This window comes from Pongo abelii, chromosome 7 (assembly GCF_028885655.2).
Source record: "Pongo abelii isolate AG06213 chromosome 7, NHGRI_mPonAbe1-v2.0_pri, whole genome shotgun sequence".
Taxonomy (NCBI): domain Eukaryota; kingdom Metazoa; phylum Chordata; class Mammalia; order Primates; family Hominidae; genus Pongo; species Pongo abelii.
In genome coordinates this window covers 29,227,717-29,250,203 of record NC_071992.2, presented here as the reverse complement: position 1 = coordinate 29,250,203, position 22,487 = coordinate 29,227,717, and the positions used below count along the sequence as shown (strand labels likewise).

The 22,487-nt window shown below is 44.6% G+C and overlaps 1 protein-coding gene across 12 annotated transcripts in view; it reads right to left on the bottom strand.

Moving 5' to 3' along the window:
• Positions 1-22,487, bottom strand: part of PTK2B (protein tyrosine kinase 2 beta) — a 149,440-nt gene that overhangs the window by 55,692 nt on the left and 71,261 nt on the right. For all 12 annotated transcript variants that reach the window (XM_063726355.1, XM_063726353.1, XM_063726354.1 and 9 more), the window contains 1 exon segment: positions 6,627-6,867. In XM_063726355.1, coding sequence (XP_063582425.1) covers positions 6,627-6,830 — 204 coding nt within the window. In that variant the 5' untranslated portion in view covers positions 6,831-6,867.

Below are 22,487 nucleotides of genomic sequence, written 5' to 3'. Positions count from 1 at the left end.
GGGTGAGAAAAGATGGTCTCGTGATAGGCAGAGATGAGCACATGAAAAGAGTGGGTCAACTGGAGGAAGCCAGACGGAGAAAACACCATGAGCCAGCCGGTCAGTGTGCCAGGCAGAGAGAGGAGAGAGCAGGGCCTTAGACGAAGGTGACCATATCATTATCGTGTCATTATCACCCATATCATGATACATTTGAGACTGGCAGGGGCACTGCGGATAGTCATCCCTGGACAATGTATGGAAACTGGGGATGAGACAAATCAGGACATATGGCTTGAAAAGAAGAGAAAGGAGAGGGAAAAGACGGAGAGACAGAGACAGAGAGAGGAGGAGGAGAAGTAGGAGGAAGAGGAGGCAGAGAAGGAGAAGGAGAAAGAGGAGGAGGAGGAAGAGAAGAAAAGGAAGAAAGAAAGAAGGGAGAAAGAAGAAGAAAAAAGAAAGAAGAGAGAAGAAAGAAGAAAAAAGAAAGAAGAGAGAAGAAAGAAGAACAAAGAAGAAAGAAGAAGAGGAGGAGGAGGAGTAGCAGCAGCAGCAGCGAGAGCCAAAGAGAGCCGCCCTGTGTGGGCATGCCTGGGTGCCGCTCTGCCAGTTGTTTTCAGAGTGTCATCTTACCCCTTTTCCCAGACAAGCAAATTAGCACGTTAGAGAAAAATATAATGATATGAGCCTCTGCTTGCTCCAGAAATTCAGATCTCCTAAACAAACACAATTTCCTATGAATATCAAACAAAAAGGAAATAGAAAATCCAGAAGAGCAAAATCAATTTCTCATTGTTCTCTGCAACACCTGCCTAATTTATTTTAGGTCCTAGGCACAGGGGCCAGCGCTTATTCACAAAGCTTTTTACAACATGGAGAAATCACCATGAACCTACTACATCTGCAGAAAAAAAAGTAGAGAATAAAGACCAAAACATGAAATCAGCAAATATGCATGGAGTAACTGTGTTTTGGAAATGTGTTGCCATGTGGACTGTTCAGGGCAATTCGCTACTGCTTCCATTTGATCAGACACTGCTATGTGGGGGTGTCAGGATCTCAGAAGTGTTCTTGGGGAAGGACATGTGCTTGGCAAATTTGAAAGGGCTGGCAGCATTCTGAGTACTGGGAAAATGAGGAAAGGAAGATACAAAGATGGAAGTAGAAAAATCCATCAAAGGATAAAGCCATACTAGGAAAGGGGACTGCATAAAGAAGTCAGGAAGCAGAGAGAAGAAGGGCTGCTCCAAGAGGGTCCCAGACAAGGAAGTTGGGCTTGGACTCCCACCTGGACACTGCATCCCCAAACAGGCACTACACAGCAAAGCTGTTCCTCTGCATGTAAATCCAGTCCTGCTCTCACAACCTTGGAGTGACATAAGATTGTGCTTTTTAGAGATAACTTGGGATACATAACGGAAAATACATTGGAGAAAGGCAAGAATGGATGGAGATGTTATGTGGCTATTACAGTGAATCAAATGAGTGACGACAGTAGCTTAAATTAAGGTTGTAGCCATGGAGATGATGATGGTGACCTGTTCTCACAACATAGGTCTCACAAGACCTATGTTTTCCTGTAGGAGCATATGCTTCAGATTGAGAAGGTTCATTCGTTAGTGTGAGTCCATGTCAGTCTCACCCTTGGCCAGGAAGCCCTATGAAAGCAGGGAGTACACCTGTGTTTTGGGATATGCTAATGCCCTAGGCCATGCTACCATGGTGCCAGGCACATGGGAGAATCCAACAAACATTTGTGGAGTGGACGATGGAGTAATTCAGAACCCTTTCCCAAATGATCTCATTCACAGCCATGCTTCAACCACCACAGCCATGCTTCAACCACCGGATGGTTGGATTGACCTCACTCAAGTGTCTACGACCAACCTGGCTCCCTCCTCCAGAATTATGTATTCAAGGATCTACTCAGCATTTCCATATGAAGATGTTAATGTGTCTCAATTGTACTCCACAGGTCCAAAACTGGGTATGTGAACTCCCCACTCCCCAGTGGATTTCTCCTCCACTGTTTTTCATCTTAGGGAATGGGACCCTGACCACCCAGACCAGGGCTGCCATTCTTCACACCTCCCTCTTCCTCATTCATGAATCTCCTGTCATCACAAAAGCCTTTCATCTCCTTAATTCTATGGATTATAATCACTTCTCTCCATTGATCACAGTGGTTAAGAGTGCAGGCTTTGGAAGGGCATTGCCTAGGTTTAAAAATAGGCTTCACCCCTTACTGGCAATTTGATTAAATCCTCTGTGCTTAGTTTCCTTATATATGAAGTGGAAGTAATAATAGTTTGTGCTTTATTGGGTTCTTTTGAGAAGTCAATATGATGATGCATATTATTGCTTTCCAAAGTGCTACCTGCAATCACCACAACTGCCATCATCATCACTACCATCACCACTACTGTCACCATCACCATCACCACTCACCATCACCATCACCATCATCACTCACCATCACCATCACCATCACCACTCACCATCACCATCACCACTCACCATTACCATCACCATCATTATCTCCATGGCTATAATCTTAATTTAAGCTACTGTCATCTCTCATTTGATTCAATGTAATAGCCACATAACATTTCCCCACATCCATTCCTGCCTTCCTCCAATGCATTTTCCATTATGTAACCCAAGTGATCTTTAAAAAGCACAATCTCATGTCACTCGTAGGTTTAAATTATATCAGTGGCTTCCCATAAGAGATAGGATGAAAACCAAAATGGTTAACATGGTTTAAATAGCCAAACTTAAGCAATTCTTAGTCTCAAACCCGCTATGTGCCTTCCCACTTCAGGACCTTTACACATGCTGTTCCCTCCGCAGTGAACACTGCTCCTTTAGCTTTCCCTTCTTTCTTTTCCTTCTTGGTCAAAACCTCTCTTAAATGTTACTTATACTCACTGTCTCCACTGTAATTCATTGCACAATGTGTTCTGCCCCCATTTTTCCACTAAAATTGCCCAAACAAAGATGATTCCTGGCACCTGCTGCTAAAGCCATGCACTTATTTCTAACCTTATCTGCTGTCCTTTCTGAGCATCTGACACTGCCAGTCACTGTTTCCTTAAAGCCCCCTCTGCCTTGGGCTCCTCAGATTCTGTTCTCCTGGTTCTTCTGGTTCTCTTGCTCTTGTTCTCCTCATTCTCTTGACTGATTCTTGTTTTTCCTTCATTGGCTGCTCTTTCTGTATCAGCCTTTTAGAAGTCGATTTCCTCCAGGTTTCCCACTTGGATCTCTTTGTTTGTTTTTTGAGATGGAATCTCACACTGTCGCCTGGGCTGGAGTGCAATGGTGTGATCTCAGCTCACTGCAACCTCCACCTCCCAGGTTCAAGTGATTGTCTTGCCTCAGCCTCCTGAGCAGCTAGGATTACAGGTGCACACCACCACGCCCAGCTAATTTTTTGGATTTTTAGTAGAGATGGGGTTTCACTATGTTGGCCAGGCTGGTCTTGAACGCCTGACCTCGTGCTGGATCTGTTTTTCTTCTGTTCTATTCACTCCTTGTGGGTGATCCTACCCATTTGCGTGGCATCCATTGCATAATGACACCCAAATCTTGTCTCTAGATTCTTTCTCCCTCCTGAGCTCCAGACCCATGTTCCTCCATGGGGGTGTTTCATAAACACTTTAAACACAACACATGTAAAGCTGAAATCTCAGAACGCCCTCCCTTTCTCTGTTTGGATCTCAATGAATAGTACCAACACCCATTTAGTCGCCCAAGTGAAAGCTTGAGTCATCCTTCTCTCCTTCCTTTCTTTTCCTCCCTATATCTAGTTAATCATCAAATTCTATTGACTCTTCCTTAGATGTACTCAATTATGTTGATTTATCTCTATTCCCAACACCATTCCCTTAGTTCAGGTCCTCATCATTTTCCTTTTGCAGTATGACCACAGACTCCTAACCCATCTCCCATTTGCCAGGTTTTTTTTTTTGTTTTTTTTTGTTTTTTTTTAAATTAAATCCTTTTTTCTCTGCTGTCAGAGTTTAGGGGAAAAAGTTCCCTAAATGATTGTCCAGAGATCTAGTGGTTTAAAAGGAGGGTTTTTTAGGAAAATAAGAAATTGTTTATTTAAGAAAATATCACCTCTGTGGCCCTTCTTAGTGATTTACCAGGCATATCAGCCTATTTAAGGTTCTGAGAAGTTTTACTGCAAAAGAATCTGTTCAGAATTGTTTAACCAAACATTTCCCAATCTTTTTGACCACACATTCCCTTCCCGAAGGCACACTTCTTAACATCTTGCAGAACACCATGTTGCTGTTTTAGAACACAAATCTGATCATATTACTTCTTTATTTGAAAATAAGACAGATACCTGGATAGACACCAAAAGAAAACAATTTGCACTTTATTCTCTGGGCAATTAGAGGCCCTTAGAGATTCCTGAGCTGGGTAATAACCTAATACCCACACAATTAATAGCCTCCAGTTATGGGCACTGCTATGTGCTTTGTGCTTCTCCTCCACCATCTCCAATCCTTACAGAATGATCCCCAGGTGAGGAGACTGAAGCCTAGATCAGTTAATCATTAGGTCCCAGGCCACACAACCAGTAAGGATGGAGCAGGACTTGGCTAGAAGTCTAGGTGGCTTTAAACCCTCAGCTATTTGCAATAAGCAGGTGGCATTTTGCCTGCAGGAGACATTGGAAGCAGGAAAAATCAGAAGGCTTGGACATATTCCTGGAAGTCAGTCACTTGTGTTCTCCACCTCTGTTCCCCACCGACCCCAGATAATGCCTCAAGTCATTCTTCTTAAGCCTAGGTCTCATTGCCTTCTCCATAGGCCTGTTGTGTTACTTTCATCCCTTAAACACCCAGCAGGGTATATCATACAACTCCAGGAACATCTTGCCCCTGCTTAAAAATATGTGTTGTTCCCTAGTGCCTGTCCATTTCCAAATTTCTCTGCCTGATATTCTAGGCCCTTCATTCTCTGCTGTCAACTTTCCTTTTTGATCTAGATTTTAGATACTTTTCTAAATATAATCCATACTCCAGTCAAACTGAACTACTTACTGTTCAGAGGCCTCCCTGCCTTTTGACATGCTGTTCCCCACTCTTGGAAAGCCTCTTCCTGTCCCCAGTGTCACTGCTTTAAATCCTACCTCTTTTTCAGGACCCTTTTCACTGCTGACTCCATGGAACATGTCCTAATATGAACTAACCAGCTGCTCTCTGTTTTTCAGCACAAAAGAATAAGGTGCTCCCCCCTAAACTTGGAAATCAGGTTAACGTCTGAAAATTAAACTAGTAAAATTCACAGTGGATGGCATCAGCTCTTTGCAAAAATGATATACCCAAAGGAAGACTCACGAAGTGGATAAAGAGAGAGGAAAATATCCTCCTGGAGGAAGATGACCAGGGCTTACTCTCAGGACACAATTGTGCCTCTATATCAGAAAGATGAGCAAACAAGGCCCTAATCAAATCAGTTACAGGAAACAGAGAGAGCCAATCAAACTGTAATCAATGGTGATAACTGGCCATGACAGTGACATAATCAATTACACTCTGCTCTGGTGTGTGGAAGCACAGCGTGTGCTATAGCAGACGGAAGGCAGCCAGGATGATGTGGCCAGGGCACAGCAGTACTAACCAAAGGAAACATTCATGGAGTTTGGGGACACTGGCTTTCAGGACATGGGAAGGGTTGGCTATGAGCTGGAGATGGCTCATCCCATGTCCTCAGACCTGATTAGCTTTTCCAAAAGTTCTTGCTTCCTTTGTTCAAATAACCCACCAAGCAACCTGAGAACCAATCTGGATTTCCCTCCCATCATCAGAAAGAGGTGCTCTGGGCAGAGGAAAGGTATGTCCTCAGTGTATCTACTCATGGGGATGCTGGGAAGATTTAATGGAATAATGTGTGTACAGGGATTGGCCCAGGCTCCACACAGTAATTGTTCAATAAATGTAGATGACTGAAATTAGTTCAGCATGTTAGAGCTCTGCTTATGATGACAATCTCATATATATTTGGTTAAGGTGAACTGGCATCCTGGTGTCCAGGTGCCCTGATGAAGGTGGGTACCTGGACCTGCAAAACAGATGTTGTGATTCTGGGTAGGAGTGAGCAAAAGGACGTGTTGCCAGGCGGGGCACCTGTTAACCCTCCACCTGGCTCAAAGCACCTCTACTTCATTATCATCCTCTAAGTGCCCCACCAGTGCGTTCCTCTACATGCTCAGCACACAAGTCTTATACCAGTTTTGTTCTATTTTTAATGCAATCACTTGTGTATCTCTAATTCCTATTTCATCAGAGTGTAAACTCTTTGAGGATACGAGCTTTTAAGTCTCTTGCAGAGCTTCAAGTATCCTAAATACTTAATAAATTGAAATGAATTGAATCAGAGGCGAAACAAATGATCTGGGGTTCAAGCAAAGGCTACAACATGTGTTTCCCAGGCTCCTACAGAAGTAGTATGCGAACATCTGGAGAGAAGGCCTGGTGATGCAGGCTGAGCACATCTCTCTGATGCCACCTCACCTCTTCCACCCAGGGGTGGATATGGGAGAGCTGCGAGGCTGCAGGAGAGCTGCTCAGCTGCCCAGGAAGAAGACAGAGGGACAGACAGATGGACAGAGCAGACGCCTTCACACTTACCCGGATCTCCGTCTGGACAGTGCATTTGACCAGTTTGAAGTTCTTCCCAGGATTGAAGCTGTTGCTATAGAAGCAGACCTTGAGGATACGCACGTCTTCCTTTTCCACATCTACTGGTACCACCACCATGGGCTCTGCAGGGCCTTCAGGCCGGCGTAATGTGCCCAACTTTACTCGGCTCAGGGGCTCAGACACCCCAGACATCCTCTCAGGCAGCAGCTAAGACCGGCACATCGCAGTCCTGCAGAGACAGCAGAGGGTCAGCCCTGAAAGAGCCCCACACAGGCCCACATACCTCATGCCCCAGGGACAGCACCCACCGAGCTCCAAGACAGACACAAATGCTATATATTCTCCCATTCCCAAAAGCTCCCCTGTAAGGCACCTGGCTCTCTTGACTGCGAAAGCTGCAGCAGAAAGGGGCAAGTTGCAGAAGCATCCAGGTATGAAACCCAGACTTGGGGCTCCAAGGGGTATGAGCTCTGTCTCCTGGAAGCCCCTCTCTCTGACCCATTCCTCCCTCCACCCTGGCACCCAGGCAAGGGGCCCACCCTTAGCAAAGGCAGCTGTGAGAGGAGGCGGTCACAGCTTGGTTCGAAGGCACAGCTAAGCAGAAAAAGCAAAGAGCGAGACAGTAGAAAATAGCAGGAGAGGAACAGGGACAAGGGGGAAAATCCGAGAAGAAACAGACTGGAGAACAAGTGGCCCCGAGGGAATGGGAATGGAGAAGTCAGGAAAGGGCCCAGGTGGAGGGCCAGGCTGTCAACTGATGCTGTCCACCCCCATCCTCAGCTGCCAACAAAAACTTTCAGGGTAGGAGGCTTCCGTCCGACAGGAGCTCATCACATAGACATCACTCATCACATGCAGGAGGATTCAAGAGGAACAGCGCTCTGCCCAGCGCTGGGAAGGGCGTGCTGCATGTGGGAAGGAGCTGAGCTGGGACTCTAGAAAACCCAGCCCAGTTCTGCTGACAGCCAGGATTGACACAGATGTAGATGATAAGAATGCTAGGAATCTGTGGTTCACCTTGAATCAGCAACATTGGTCCTGGCCTCTAGATCCAATACAACTCAGTAGAGTAGGGTTTATCTCCCACTGATCTAAAGCAGGGAATGCCCAAAGGAAGAAGTGGACGTTCTGGCTCTAGATGGGTGGCATCAGCCTTAGCTCCACATAATCACTTGGGAAGCTTTCAGAAACCCTAAACCAAGCCCTATCCTCAGAGACTGCTGTCAAATTGGTCTGGGCTGAGCATTGACATATTCGTTTCCCAGGACTTTTCTAATGTTTGGCCTGGGTTGGAAACCACTGTTCTAGAACGAGCTTAGCTCTTATCCTGAAACCCCTTCTTAAAGAAAAATATCCCCTTTCTAAGAAGAGACTGTGATTTTAGAGGGAGGGAAATTCCTTGACAAGGAGTTGGGGGCAAAATGATGGAGTTGGCAATGTTAAAACATGAACATGGAGTCACATATTTGAAAAGTGGAATCATAGCCTGTTTTTATTTATTCACACTGTGCTGGACAATAGAAAAGAAAGATTTAGATAGCCATTAGCTTCAAAGAGCCATTCCTTTTTTAAAAAGTGAATATGTATTATGAAGATGCAAAAGAGAGGCAAGGATGAGAGAAGGAGCTGGGCATGTCCTTCAGGTCAGGGGCAGGCAGACAACAGGCAGCACCAAGCTCAGAGTCCACAAGGGCAGCAAAATGTGGCATGAGACCTATGGAGAGAAGAGTATGCAATCTGCTTTAAGATATATATATTCTTATCTAAAAGATATATATATATATTCTAGAAGTATCTGTCTATTCTAGACAGATACTTTCCAACAAATATTTTCCAACAGATATTTTCCAACAAACATCTGCTGGACATGACCTGTGTGTCAATACTCTGCTATGTAGTGAAGATGTATCCCAGATCCCCGACCTTCAACAAGGAATCCAGGGGGAAGTCGTTTGAGAGGTAACCCCAGGAAACATCAGAGAAATGATGACAGGGAGGGGAAAACAGCTAAAAAGAGTGATCAAGTGAGTTATTGCTTGCGCAACCACAGTTTAATCCTGCTGGGAACTCTAGGAGCCAGGAAAGAATGGACCCCACCCAGAGAGGGAGGGATCTGGGGTATTTATACACCACTCTTACAGTCATTGTTCCAGCACATCCAGCCAGTTCTGCACAAGGGAGAGCTGAGAAAGTCCTCAGGCACAGAAGTGCAGAGCTGGCAGCAGGTGGGTAGAAGAGAGGATTGTACTGAAATGGCAGGGCCCAGGGGACACAGGAGGGAACAGTGGCAGCCCTGCTACAGGGTATGAAGATGAGAAAAGCATGCCTTTCCCTAAAGAGCACACACTCTAGTCAGAGAGACAACAGGCAAATATACTCACACAGCACAATATGGCATATCTAATCATATTTCAGGCAATGGTGGACCGCATATAAGATGGTGGTCCCCGAAGAGTGGAATGGAGCTGAAAAATTCCTCTCACCTAGTGACATCATAACAGTGGTAAGGTCACAGCGCAATGCATGACTCATGTGTTTGTGGTGACACTGGTATAAACAAACCCTCCACACTGCCAGGAATAGAGAAGTCTAGCACATACAATTATGGGTGGTACATAATACTTGATAATGATAATAAAGATTATGTGACTGGTTTATGTACTTCCTCTACTATACTTTTTATCATTATTTTAGAGTATACTCCTTCTACTTTAAAAAAAAAAAGTTAACTGTAAAGCACCCTCAGCCAGGTCCTTCAGGAGGTATCCAGAAGAAGACATTACTCTCATAGGCGATGACAGCTCCATATCTGTTACTGCCTCTGAAGAGCTTCCAGTGGGATGAGATGTGGAGGTGGAAGACAGTGATATTGATGTCCTGATCTTGTGTAGGGTTATGCTAATGTGTGTGTTTGTGTCTTTGTTGTTAATGAAAAAGTTTAAAAAGTAAAAAAATAAAAAATAAAAATCTTTAGAAATGGAAAGCTTATAGAATAAGGATATAAAGAAAGAAAATATTTTTGTACAGTTGTACAACGCACATGTGTTTTAAGCTAAGTATTATACAAAAGCATCAACAAGCTTTAAAAAAAGTTTATAAAGTAAAAACATTACAGTAAGCTAAGGTTAATATATTACTAAAGAAATACAGTTTTAAAAAATAAATTTAGTGTAGCCTAAGTACACTGTGTTTATAAAGTCTACAGTAGTGCATAGCAATGTCCTGTGCCATCACATTCACTCACACTCACTCGCAGATTCCGAGAGCAACTTTCAGTCCTGCAAGCTCCATTCACTGTAAGTGCCCTAGACAGGTGCACCATTTTTTATCTTTTACACTGTATTTTTACTGTATCTTTTCTATGTTTAGATACACAAATACCTACCATTGTGTTACAATTGCCTACAGCATTCAGTACAGTAACTTGCTGTATAGGGTTGTAGGAGCCATGTGCTATACCATATAGTCCAGGCTGTACCATCTAAGTTTGTGTAAGTAAACCAGAGCAATGATGATACGGAAGGGAAAACAGTCAAAAAGAGTGATCAAGTAAGTGATCACTTGGGCAACTGCCATTTAATCCTGCTGGAAACTCTAGGAACCAGGACAGAATGTACCCAACCCAGCGAGTGAGGGATCTAGGGTATTTATACCCTCAATTGTGTTATAATTACCTGCAGTATTCAGTACAGTAATCTGCTGTACAGGTCTGTAGGAGCAATAGTCCGGGTGTGTAGTAGACTGTAGCATCTAGGTTTCTGTAAGTACTCTGATGTTCACACAACTGCCTAATGACGCATTTCTGAGAACGCAGCCTCATCCTTAAGTGACAGGTGACTGTATATGCAGCTATGGAAGCACCACACATGCAGCAGGTCCCAGCTTCAGGATCTACTGTATCTAGTGAGCCTATGGCCCTGAGGCCCCTGGACATCTTTGGCGATCATGATGTGTCTATGCAGGTTCATGGACTGTGACAAATGCGCCACTCTGGGGGGTGTGGGATGTTGATAGTTGGGGAAGCAGTGCTTGTGTCAGGGCAGGGTGCATGTGGGAACACTCTGCACTTTCGGCTCAATTTTGCTGTGAACCAAAAACTTCTCTAAAAATAGTCTATTAAGAAAAAAATGTAGCAATGAGAAACCACACCCGGATAGTTGTCCTCCCATTCCGCAGCCTGGCTGGGCAGGGTCTAGCCCACTCAGGAGCCAACTCCCATATCGGTCCTGACCAAAGAGAAAGATTCACACTGTACATCAGACCCAATGCAGCCCACCCAGACACATCATCAGCGTGCTTGGAGGACTCTGGTGTCTTATCTTCATCAGTCTCCCTTGGCCCCTGGTTCAAGAGCCACTAACTGCAGTCACCAACATAGCTCAAGGTGAAATATTTCAGCAAAGTCATTTCTGTCACCCAGAATCTACCTCTACCTTCAGCCTGATGCAAGTTCCTCAGTTCTCCCTTTAGCCCTTTGCAGCAGAAACTTCTGTTGTGGATGCTCATTCCAAAAGTAATTACAATTTAAAAATCTATACAGAAACACAAGTGCTTTGCACAACAATCTGCTGCCCAATCCTGGGAGGTGGGCAGGAGTGAAGATGGCCATTTTACAGATGGTGACACACTCAAAAAGGTCTAAGCCATTTGGTCAAGGATTCATGCCTGCTAAGTAGCAAACATAGATCCCAAAGCAAGTTTGAATCAAAACCCACAATTTCTCCCACTTCCCCAGCTCCCTTGGAAGAAGGTGAAATCCCCTAAGGTCGGCACAAACTCCATGAAAGATAAAGATGACAATTAGCATCGAACATTCCTCGTCAGTAAAGAATCCAGAACCTCTCCTGGCTTAGAGATAATCATCCTTCTTGTGCCAGGACTTTGTCTTGAGAGGTCCTGGATGGACTCAACAGTAGAACATAGGTTTGATCAAAAGCCTCAGGCCCAGGAAGGTGGTGCCCATGTCTCTATTGACACATGGCAACTTCCTCAAGTGCACCCAAAACTCTGATCTGTAGACACAGATCTGTAATGAACACTCAGAACTCTTTGAAGCAAAGTAAATGAACGGTTCCCTGAAAGGAAGGCATCCACCACCCCTTTTCAGGTTCTTGGGAGAACACAGCTCTCAATTCCATGCCATCTTCCCTTGCGCTCACCCTGCCTGTGTTCTGCTCCCAGCTCATTTTCTGACTGGCTCTAAAATCTTGTGCAAGTAACTTTACCTCTCCCAGACTCATTTTCGTCCCCTATATAGTAGGGTAATGCTGCCTACCCTGTTTTCCTCATAGAAGCGTGGTGAGGATGAAGTGAGAAAATATAAGTGAAAGTTCCTCGTAAGCAATAAAGCGGGACACCAGTGAAAGGCTCTACCATCATGACTATTTTCACTTGCCTTTTTTCCAAAATCTTGTCTGATGACCTGTATTCCCTGTATCTTGCTCCTCCTGTCAGTAGTGCTCCAGAAAAAAAAAAAAAAAAAAAAAAGCTCTGCTTTGTAGAACTTGCCAATTTCCATAGTGTAAAAATTCCCACCATGACTGACCTTCAGGTACCAATGCACATCACCACTGAATGCTGAGTTCAGAAGAGATGAGAACAATCTGCTGACTCCAGCTCCTCTTCTTGATGACAGAACTTGTTCATGCCTCTAAATATCGTCTGATTATTTGAACTACTTGTCAATAGCCTATCTCTGGCCTTTAATGATCAAAAAATCCTCTAATGCTCAACTCATGAGCCAAAACCTCTGGCCCTTTCTCCAGACCTCCTTCCTGGCTCTCCAAGCCCTGGCATTCCATCCTCCCTGCTTCCTGGTCTGCCCCAGACCCTTGGAGCAGAGTCAGAGGAGACTACATCCTGTGGCACCAGTGAAAACCCTGGCTCTGAGCCATCCTGGGCTTCGGTTTGCCTCCTGGCCCCCAAATCTGCCACAATCAAAGTCAAAGAATAACAAACACAAGGAAATGGGCTCAAATTAAAATAGGAAAAGTTCTGATTGGCTGTAAGAACTTCTTGGCCAAAATCTGCAAAGGGTACTACAGGAGGATGGACAATCTCTGAGTTCTTAAGATCTTCAGGAAGAAAATAAAGTATACGCTTCCTGAATGGCAAGACATTGATCTGCCTGCAGGAGGGGGAACTGAAGCAGCATTTAAGTCCCCTCCAGATGCACCAGGTTGTAACTGTACCTAGTACTGTGCCCCTGGCACAGAGATGCTAGGGTTACAGCAATAAATATCACAGGAAAACTTAACTCTTGCCCTTGAAAACATTGTAGGGTAATGTTACACATGTTGTGTTCAGTAAACAGCTTAGCCTCTTGGGGAGGCAGACACCAGAGGGGATGCTGAGAGTCCCAAACATAAAATGCATGGTCTTGAGGACCGAAAGTTCCGTTCCTGGCTGGGTGCAGTGGCTCACGACTATAATCCTAGCACTTTGGGAGGCTGAGGTGGGCAGATCACTTGAAGTCAGGAGTTCGAGATCAGCCTGATCAACATGGTGAAACCCCTTCTCTACTAAAAACACAAAAATTAGTTGGGTGTGGTGGTGCGTGCCTGTAATCCGAGCTACTTGGGAGGCTGAGACAAAAGAATCCCTTGAACCTGGGAGACAGAGCTTGCAGTGAGCCGAGATTGCACCATTGCACTCCAGCCTGGGGGAAAAGAGTGAAACTCTACCTCAAGACAAAAAAAAAAAGGTTCTGTTCCTGATTTGAGAGAGTGTGGATGGAAAAGGGACCATTACTCAGAAAGGCTGTATGATGTCAGGGAGAAGGCGTGTACATCTAACTCATTCAAACCTGGGTTTAAACCACTCTCTTCAGGGCTGGTAAGCCACACAACTGGGCCATTACTTGAGTGTGGCAACATGGCAGCCTTAAGTCTCTGCCATGGACCCGTTGTCTGATCTGGACAAGATAATCTCTGTAGGCCTCAGTTTCCTCCATTGGGGCATGAGGTCACTATTACTTATCCTGTAGAATTTTCTGAAGGATCAGAGGTTACTTCCATTACTTCTGTAAACTCTTTGGCATATCCATTTTTTAAGTGTTTGTGACTTGGCAGAAGAGAGAATTAGAAACATAATACTAAGACCCACTTTTTAATTTTGAAATTTAATTTTAATTATTATTATTTTTTAGAGATAAGGGCTTGCTCTGTTGTTCAGGCTGGAGTTCAGGGATGTGATCATAGCTCACTACAGCCTCAAACTCCTGGACTCAGGTGATCCTCCTGCTTTGGCCTCCCAAGTAGCTGGGACTACAGGTACATGCCACCCATGCCTAGTTCAATTTTTTATTTTTATTTTGTATAGAGATAGAGTTTCTCTATGTTGCCCAGGCTGGTCTTGAACTCCTGGCCTCAAGTGATCCTTCCTCCTCAACCTCCCAAAGTGCTGGGATTACAGGTATGAGCCACCATGTCTAGACTTTAAACCTTACTTTTAAAAAATCTAAACTGACCTCCAAGTGCAGGATCAGGTGGCTGTGGCAGCCCCTTCTACCTCCAGTACTCTGTGCCCCCAGGCTGCCTTTTCACCCAGCCCTGCCTTCCTCCATGCACCTGCCCTACCTCCACAGATCACGCCTCCCTCTCCTCTGCTCCTGCACAGCCCCATTGCCTGTCCCGAGAGCACCACAGGCGCCTGTCCGTGGAAGGAAGCTTCCCAGGAGACAGTCAAGCACAGCCCTTTGGATCTAGCAGAAGTCAGAATGTCACGAGACACACACTTTATTTCCACTCCGCCTCTGAGTCACTTCCCCTTGCTGTTTCCACATCAACAAGATGGAGAACGCAGGCCTTTCCTATCCCAAAGGCCTGCTGAGTGCAGCCACTTAACTAATTGGCAATGACCTTGCAGTCTCAGGGAGCTGGTCCTAAGTTTCTGGGCAAGGCTGAGCCCTGCTGGCTCCTCACAGTGCCCCCTCCCCAGCTGGAGCCCTCTCAGCCCTTAGTTCCCGCAGGGCCAGCATCCTGCCTGCTCCAGGGCCCTCCAGTCCAGCATTTGCTAAATCACCTCCCTCCTCTCCAAGCCTTTCTCCCCATTACCTTGCGGAGGAAAGAACCAGAAAGGTTGTGATTATTGCCAGCTATAATTGAATGTAATTCAAAAAGCATTTGTTGAGACTTTACCACGTTTTCAGCTTCCCACCCCCGCACCCATTACCCACTGGGAGTCCCTCTGTTGCCAGCTCCTGCCAGCCCAGAGGCCAGCTGACTTGGGGGGTTTTGCAGGGCAGGAGGGGAGCAACAGGGATGCATTACCCTGTGCTTTCTTGCTAAGGGAACCTCTCTTCCCCTCAAGCCTTTGATCCCTGCAGCTAGCCAGATTTTTCTTATCTCCTATTTGACTTCTGGGCTCCACGCTTCTCTCAGTTCTTCAAAAACCATACTCATCTTGCTCCTTACTTGCCAGGTCATGAATGCCTTTTGGCTAGAGTGTCTTCCTGTCTTCCCTCCTGTCTTCCTTCCTTTTTTCCTTCCCTCCCTCCCTCCTTTCTTCTTTCCTTCTTTCCTTCCTTCCCTCCTCTCTCTGCCTTCCTATGTTTCAGGAGCCATAGCAGACCTAGAGCTATGAAGATAAACAGAAGAGGGAAGAAGGTCCCCATCTATTAGATCATAATCCAGTAAAAAGAAAAAAGATAAAACAGAACAAAACACACAAAAACAGCCACAGCCTGCTACGGTCTCTAATAGAACTCTAAGCGTGGGACCAGAGGATCACAGAAGAGAACCTGCCTACTGGCCTCAGGATCTCAGGAAAAAGTGACCCAGAAAGATCAGGAAACCCCATGACATGCTGCCTGTAGGGCTGGTGAAGAGGGTGGATGAGGGGTTGTTGGGAAATGAGACCAGAAGGTGGCAATCTGCTAAGAAATTTTTGAACATCATCCATGGAAAAGCAGATTTTCATTTTAAAAATATAAATCTGGCACAAGGATACAGCACAGGTGTGAGCTGGGAGGCCACAGGGGCAGCGAGAATAAGTGCCTGCTGTGTGTGTGGCCACTGGCAATCTGAGAGAAGGATGCCTTGATTTGTAGCACTTGCCAATTTCTCTGGTGTAAATACTTCCGTTGTGGCCGATTCCAAGCTACCAGCATGATGGCACTGAAAGGGGAGTTGGGGAGAAATGGATGCCATTGGCTTGTGAGAGTTGGTTCCAGCACACCACTGTCTGAACAGTGACAGACTCTGGGCAAAAAGGGCAGATCTCAGGGTCCCTGGCCTCAAGCCACCTCTGACCCTTGATGTCCCACTTGTTGCCTGAAGTGGTGGCACCACCCAGCACTTCAAGACAACAATGTACAAGGTGCATGGAGGCATAGCATCTTACCATGTGCCCTTTCCTCCCAAAAGCTTCTTTTCTCTTACTCTCCAGTCCTCTGAAAGTTGTTATTTTCAAAACCACACTTTGTCATCTTTAACCCCAAACTAAGTCATCCTCCAACTTCTCCTCTTCAAATCATGATCTCAGCTTTTTCCTTCCCTCTCAACCTCCAACTCCTGCAAATCTCATGTCCCTCTCTGAGTGGGTTACAAAGTTGGTTGTTGAGCAGAGAAATTTGGTACCATGACGAATCAATGCTTCAATTTGTCTGAGTTCTTCCCCATTTTCTTGAGAGGTTAACAAGGAGGTCAGATGATAGCAGGTGAATTCCTAGCTGGTCAAATGGTTTCTTCTAAAGACTGCTAATCAAATGTCTGCATTAACCTGGATGGCAGACTGCTGTTTTAATTGTTCCCGCTCACACCTTTTAATTGGGTATGAAGGAGCTTGTGGTTATTAAATAAGAAGCATCAAGTTGAGCACAGGATTGGGAGAGATTATGGCTTTAACAGAGGATCAAAAAAAGTTCTTGAAATCCTCACAGGCTGGTAAGTCATGCCAAGTTTAACAAAACGCAACTTGTGAAGTGGGATAAATGAGCCATTCTTCATGTAGATTTAAAAAAAAAAGTCTTCCCCAGTCTAGGATGAGAAAGATGTGGTTTAGCAGTGGATGGATTAAAAAATAGGATTTAGGCTAACTGTAAATTCACTGTTAGTCACTATGATGTGGCTGCCAAAAAAAGTTAATGTAGTGTTGGGATTACCAGAAAACCCCTAAGAAACTATGGTGATTTCCCTCTGGGCTCTGCACACACGATCCCACCTTAGCAGTGAAAGCTGAGGGCCTGGGGTTTGAGAGGCCGTCTTCTAGGGCAAGGGCATTCATCAAAGCCCTATCACATGGTGCAGACCCCTAAAACCAAAGAGAGAGTGAGTTATGGGAACGCAGGATGGATTGCTGGTTTTGAACGTTTGTAGGACTGTCCAGTGAAAGATGGATCTGACTCCTTCATCCAAGTCAACGTTAAGAAGAAAGGTAACAGCCAGAGGAAGAGGAGCTTCACATTTGCATATCACACGCTGAATCTCCCTTCATGGCATTTGCACCCTTGCTACCTCACTGATATCTCCCAAGGCAGGCTGCTCTCCCATTCTGAGGATGAGGAAAAGCGACTGACTGAGCAGCTTGCCTGGGGTCCCCTTTCTTCAGTAGTAGAGATAAGATCAGAGCTCCAATTTCCCACTGTAGCCCAACAAACACAGTCCACAGCCTACATGCCAGCAGTGAGTGCCCCCCAACCTTCCCTCCACCCCTGATCTGAGCTTGGTCTCCACACATCAAGCTTATTTCTGTGCCAAAGAGTACAGCCCAGATGAACCTGCTTTTCTGATGTAGCCCCAGAATTCTGCTCAAACACAAATTCCTCATACATGTATGGAAAGGAATGCAGACTTTTGACATGTTAATATGTATATAGTCATGGATATGTAGGACTTGATTAAGGTATATTTTATGATACATGTAATAAATAGAAAAAAAGTAGGTGATTTAAAAAAAAACTCAGGTACTTTAACTAGAAAGTATAAATCCAAGTCTAACTGTACAGATGTAGCCTCCCATCTTTCACCACCTTAAAACCAACAAAACCATCCTCTTGAACAAGCTTCACCTGCCAACCCCCTAGTCTGCCACTCTTTGCAAACCTGGTATACGCCAAACATTTGCTTTATGTAAACAGATCTCAAAACCATTAAACATGACCGAGCCCCTATCTGTAGATGTATTTAGCTTTCATTTTAATGCAAATTGGATAAAACAGCAATTTTAATGCCCCTTCAAGCAAACAGGATGCCACCTGTGTGTGAAAAGACTTGAGAAAATTAAAAATAGACAGAAAAGCCCTCAGCAGTTGAAAATGCTAATAAAAACAACTTTAAGGAACCACCATAAACCTATTAAACAAGCCAAGTTACCTAGGGGAAAAAAAGAAAAACTTATGTTCATGGACTTGAAATGAACTAGTACAATTGCCAGTTACTCAGAACTGGCTTTCTGAAGCAAGGAAGTTAAATACAAAATAACTCACATGTGTTGATCTTGCTACCCAACGTTGGGAAACATACCGCATCTATCCAAGGCGAGGGGTGTGAAGCATTTGCACAAAGATGTTCCTAGCTGTACTATTTATAGTAGTGAAATAATGAGAATCAAAACAAAATGCTCAGGGGGAAGTCGGAGCACTAGCAATAATGATAAACTATGATAAAAATATGAGTAGTGCATGAAAAGATTTATATAAAAATGTTAAGTGACAGAGAATGAAATTTACATACTGATTAGAACTACATAAAAACACAGTCCACATTTAGAACTGCGTGCAGTTAAAGATCTTAAGTTACATTGGTTATAATATTGTTATTTTGGTTAAATATATTTTAGAAATGTGTAAAGTCTATTGCACAAGGATAAAAACTGGACCTCTCTCCTATGCATCAATCTCTAGCTCCTCCTCGGATACAGTCTTTTTTTTTGAGACGGAATCTCACTTTGTCGCCCAGGCTGGAGTGCAGTGACATGATCTTGGTTCACTGCAAACTCTGCCTCCCCGGTTCAAGTGATTCTCATGCCTCAGCCTCCCGAATAGCTGGGATTACAGGTGCCCGCCTCCATACCCAGCTAACTTTTGTATTTTTAGTAGAGAGGGGGTTTCACCATGTTGGCCAGGCTGGTCTTGAACTCCTGGCCTCAAGTGATCAGCTCACCTCAGCCTCTCAAAGTGCTGGGATTACAGGCATGAGCCACTGCGCCCGGCCCTGATACAGTTTTATTTTCTGTACTCTCCACATGGCCCACAGAGAGGGGCTGATCTTCTTATCACCAAGCTAAATGAGGAAGCAACTAGGCCCCTGAAATTCACCTAGATTTCTGGATCCTATCCAAAATCAGGCTTGGGTTAAATAGGATAGACAGATATCTCAATAAAATGTGACAAGAGAAGAGATGCCTAGGATTACAAAAAGTTATCACCAACTCTCAACAGTTCTACAAGAGCCCGGAGTGTCTGGCAGTGCCTTGAGGTCCTTTGCCACCCCATGATCATGATTTCCTCTGCAGCCCTGAGACCTTGAGCACACATCCTCTTCCTCCAGCTCTCCATGCCAAAGGGGTCATTTCTGAGAAACAGCAGCAGGTAACAGAGTGCTTCCCTAGCCCAACCCTGGGCTAGCACTTTCCATGCACAATGAGCCCAGTCCATCCTAAGAAAAACCCAAAAGGTAGGTACCATTACCCCCTATCTCATGGATGAGGTCTCTGAGGCTGAGCAAAGTAACTTCCCAAAGGCCACACAGCAAGCAGAGAGCAGAACTGTGATTTGAGCGGAGTCAGAAGGGGCTACAGGTGTGGGCTCTTTACCGCTATGCCCTGCAGTGATGAAGATTCTGGATATAATTCAGAGTACAGACCTACCTAAGAAGGAGGCCTCATTCCATAGACACCCCCTGAGTAAGGTCCTCTGGGGCTCTGAGTTCTAATGGTAAAACGTTGCTGTTAGATGAGAAACAACCTCAGACAGCACTTGGTCCCTGGGTTCTTCACCCTGTTTACATGCATGTTGGCATCGCTGGAATATATAGTATAAATATCTCTAAGCGTTAACCTGACCTAGTGCATGGAGACCATGGGGGTTGGGGCCTAGCCATCTGTATTTCTCAATAACATCTCAGGTGATTCTTTATAAAATACTTTTAACTGAAATTGTATATATTTGAGCTGTATAGCAAGTTGATTATTACAGTCAAGCTAATTAGCATATTCATCTCCACACAATTACCTTTTCTTGTGTTTGTAGTGAAAACACTTAAGATCTATTCTCTAGGAAGTCCTAATCGGTGCAATTAGGCAAGAGAAAGAAATGAAAGGCATTCAAGTTGGAAAAGAGGAAGTCAAATTGTTCCTCTTTGCAGATGACATGATTTTATATAAAGAAACACCTAAGACTCCACCAAAAATTGTTTAGAGTTGATAAACAAATTCGGTAAAGTTGCAGGATATAAAATCAACATATAAAAACCAGTAGTGTTTCTGTATACCTATAACCAACTAGCTAAAAAAGAAATAGAAAAAGTAATCTTGGCTGGGCACAGTGGCTCATGCCTGTCATCCCAACATTTTGGGAGGCTGAGGCAGGAGGACTGCTTGAGTCCAGGAGTTTGAGACCAGCCTGCACAAATAGGGAGACCATGTTTCTGCAAAACATTTAAAAATTTGCCAGGTGTTGGGCCGGTCATGGTGGCTCATGCCTATAATCCCAGCACTTTGGGAGGCGGAGGCAGGAGGATCACCTGAGGTCGGGAGTTTGAGATCAGCCTGACCAACATGGAGAAACCCTGTCTCTACTAAAAATACAAAAAATTAGCTGGGCATGGTGGCTCATGCCTGTAATCCCAGCTACTCGGGAGGCTGAGGCAGGAGAATCGCTTGAACCTGGGAGGCGAAGGTTGTGGTGAGCCGAGATCACACCATTGCACTCCAGCCTGGGCAACAAGAGTGAAACTCTGTCTCAAAGAAAAAAAAAAAAATTAGCCAGGTGTGGTGATGCACACCTGTGGCCCCAGCTACTCAGAAGGTTGAGGTGGGAGGATCAGTTGAGCCCAGGAGGTCAAGGCTGCAGTGAGCTATGATGGTGCCAATGTACTCCAGCCTGGGCAACAGAGTGAGACCTTATCTAAAACAAAACTAAACAATCTCATTTATAATAGCTACAAAAATCATAATAAAATAACTGGGAATAAATTTAATGAGAGGATATTTATATTTTTTAACCAAGAAAGACCTTTATGGAAACTATAAAACTATAAAACACTGATGAAAGAAATAGAGGAGGCCAGGCGTGGTGGCTCACGCCTGTAATCCCAGCACTTTGGGAGGTCGAGGTGGGCAGATCACGAGGTCAGGAGCTCGAGACCAGCCATTTCGAGACCAGCCTGGCCAACATGGTGACACCCCGTCTCTACTAAAAATACAAAAATTATCCAGGCGTGGTGGCATGTGCCTGTAATCCCAGATACTTGGGAGGCTGAGACAGGAGAATTGCTTGAACCCAGGAAGCGGAAGTTGCAGTGAGCCAAGATTGCACCACGGCACTCCAGCCTGGGTGACAGAACAAGACTCTGTCTCGGTGTGTGTTTGGGGGGGTGAGGGGGTGGGAAGAATTAGAAGAGGACACACACACAAAATGGAAAAATGTTCCATGTTCATGGATTGGAAGAATTAATATTGTTAAAATGACCATACTACCTAAAGCGCTCTACAAATTCTATGCAACCCCCATCAAAAGACCAATGACATTCTTCACAGAAATATAATAGAAAAGACAATCTTAAAGTTCATGTAGAATCAAAAAAGACGCCAAATAGCCAAAGCAATTCTGAGCAAAAAGAGCAAAGCTGGAGGCATCACACTACCTGATTGCAAAAATACTACAAAGCTAAAGTAACAAAAATAGCATGGTACTGATATAAAAGCAGACATACAGTCAAATGAAACAGAATAAAGAACCCAGAAATAAATCCACATATTTATAGCTAACTGATTTTCAACAAAGATGCCAAGAACATACATTGGGAAAAAGACAGTGTTTTCAATAAATGGTGCTGAAAAATCTGAATAACCATATGCAGAAGAATGAAACTAGATCTCTATCTCTCACTATACACGAAATCAACTCAGAATAAGGACTAAAATGTGAGATTCAAAACTGTAAAACTACCAGAAGAAAGCAGGGTAAATTCTTCAGGACATTGGTCTGGGCAAATATTTTGCAGGCAGGACTTCAAAAACACAGGTAACAGAAGCAATGGGCACATGGGACTTAAAAAAAAAAATAGAGACAGCATCTCACTATGTTGCCCAGGCTTATCTTGAACTCCTGGCCTCAAGCAATCCTCTGTCTTGACCTCCCAATGACAAATGAGATTGTATCAAGCTAAAAGCTTCTGCACAGCAAAGGAAACAACTGACAGAGTGGACCAGGCAACCTGTAGAATGGGAGAAAATATGTGAAAACTGTTCATCCAACAAGGGACTGATATCCAGGATACATGAGGAACTCAAACAACTCAATGGTAAAATAATAATAATTTTTTTTTAATGAGCAAAGTATCTGAAAGGACATTTCTCAAAAGAAGACATACAACCAGGTGTAGTGGCTCACACCTGTAATCCCAGCACTTTGGAAGGCCAAGGTGGACAGATCACTTGCGGTCAGGAGTTCAAGACCAGCCTGGCCAACATGGGGAAAGCCCCTCTCTGCTAAAAATTCAAAAATTAGCTGGGCATGGTGGCGCACCTGTAATCCCAGCTACTCCAACGGCTGAGGCACGAGAATCGTTGGAATCCGGGAGGCAAAGGCTGCAGTGAGCCGAGATGGCACCACTGCACTCCAGCCTGGGCAACAGAGCAAGACTCCGTCTCAGAAAAACAAAGAAGACATAGAAATGGCCAACAGAT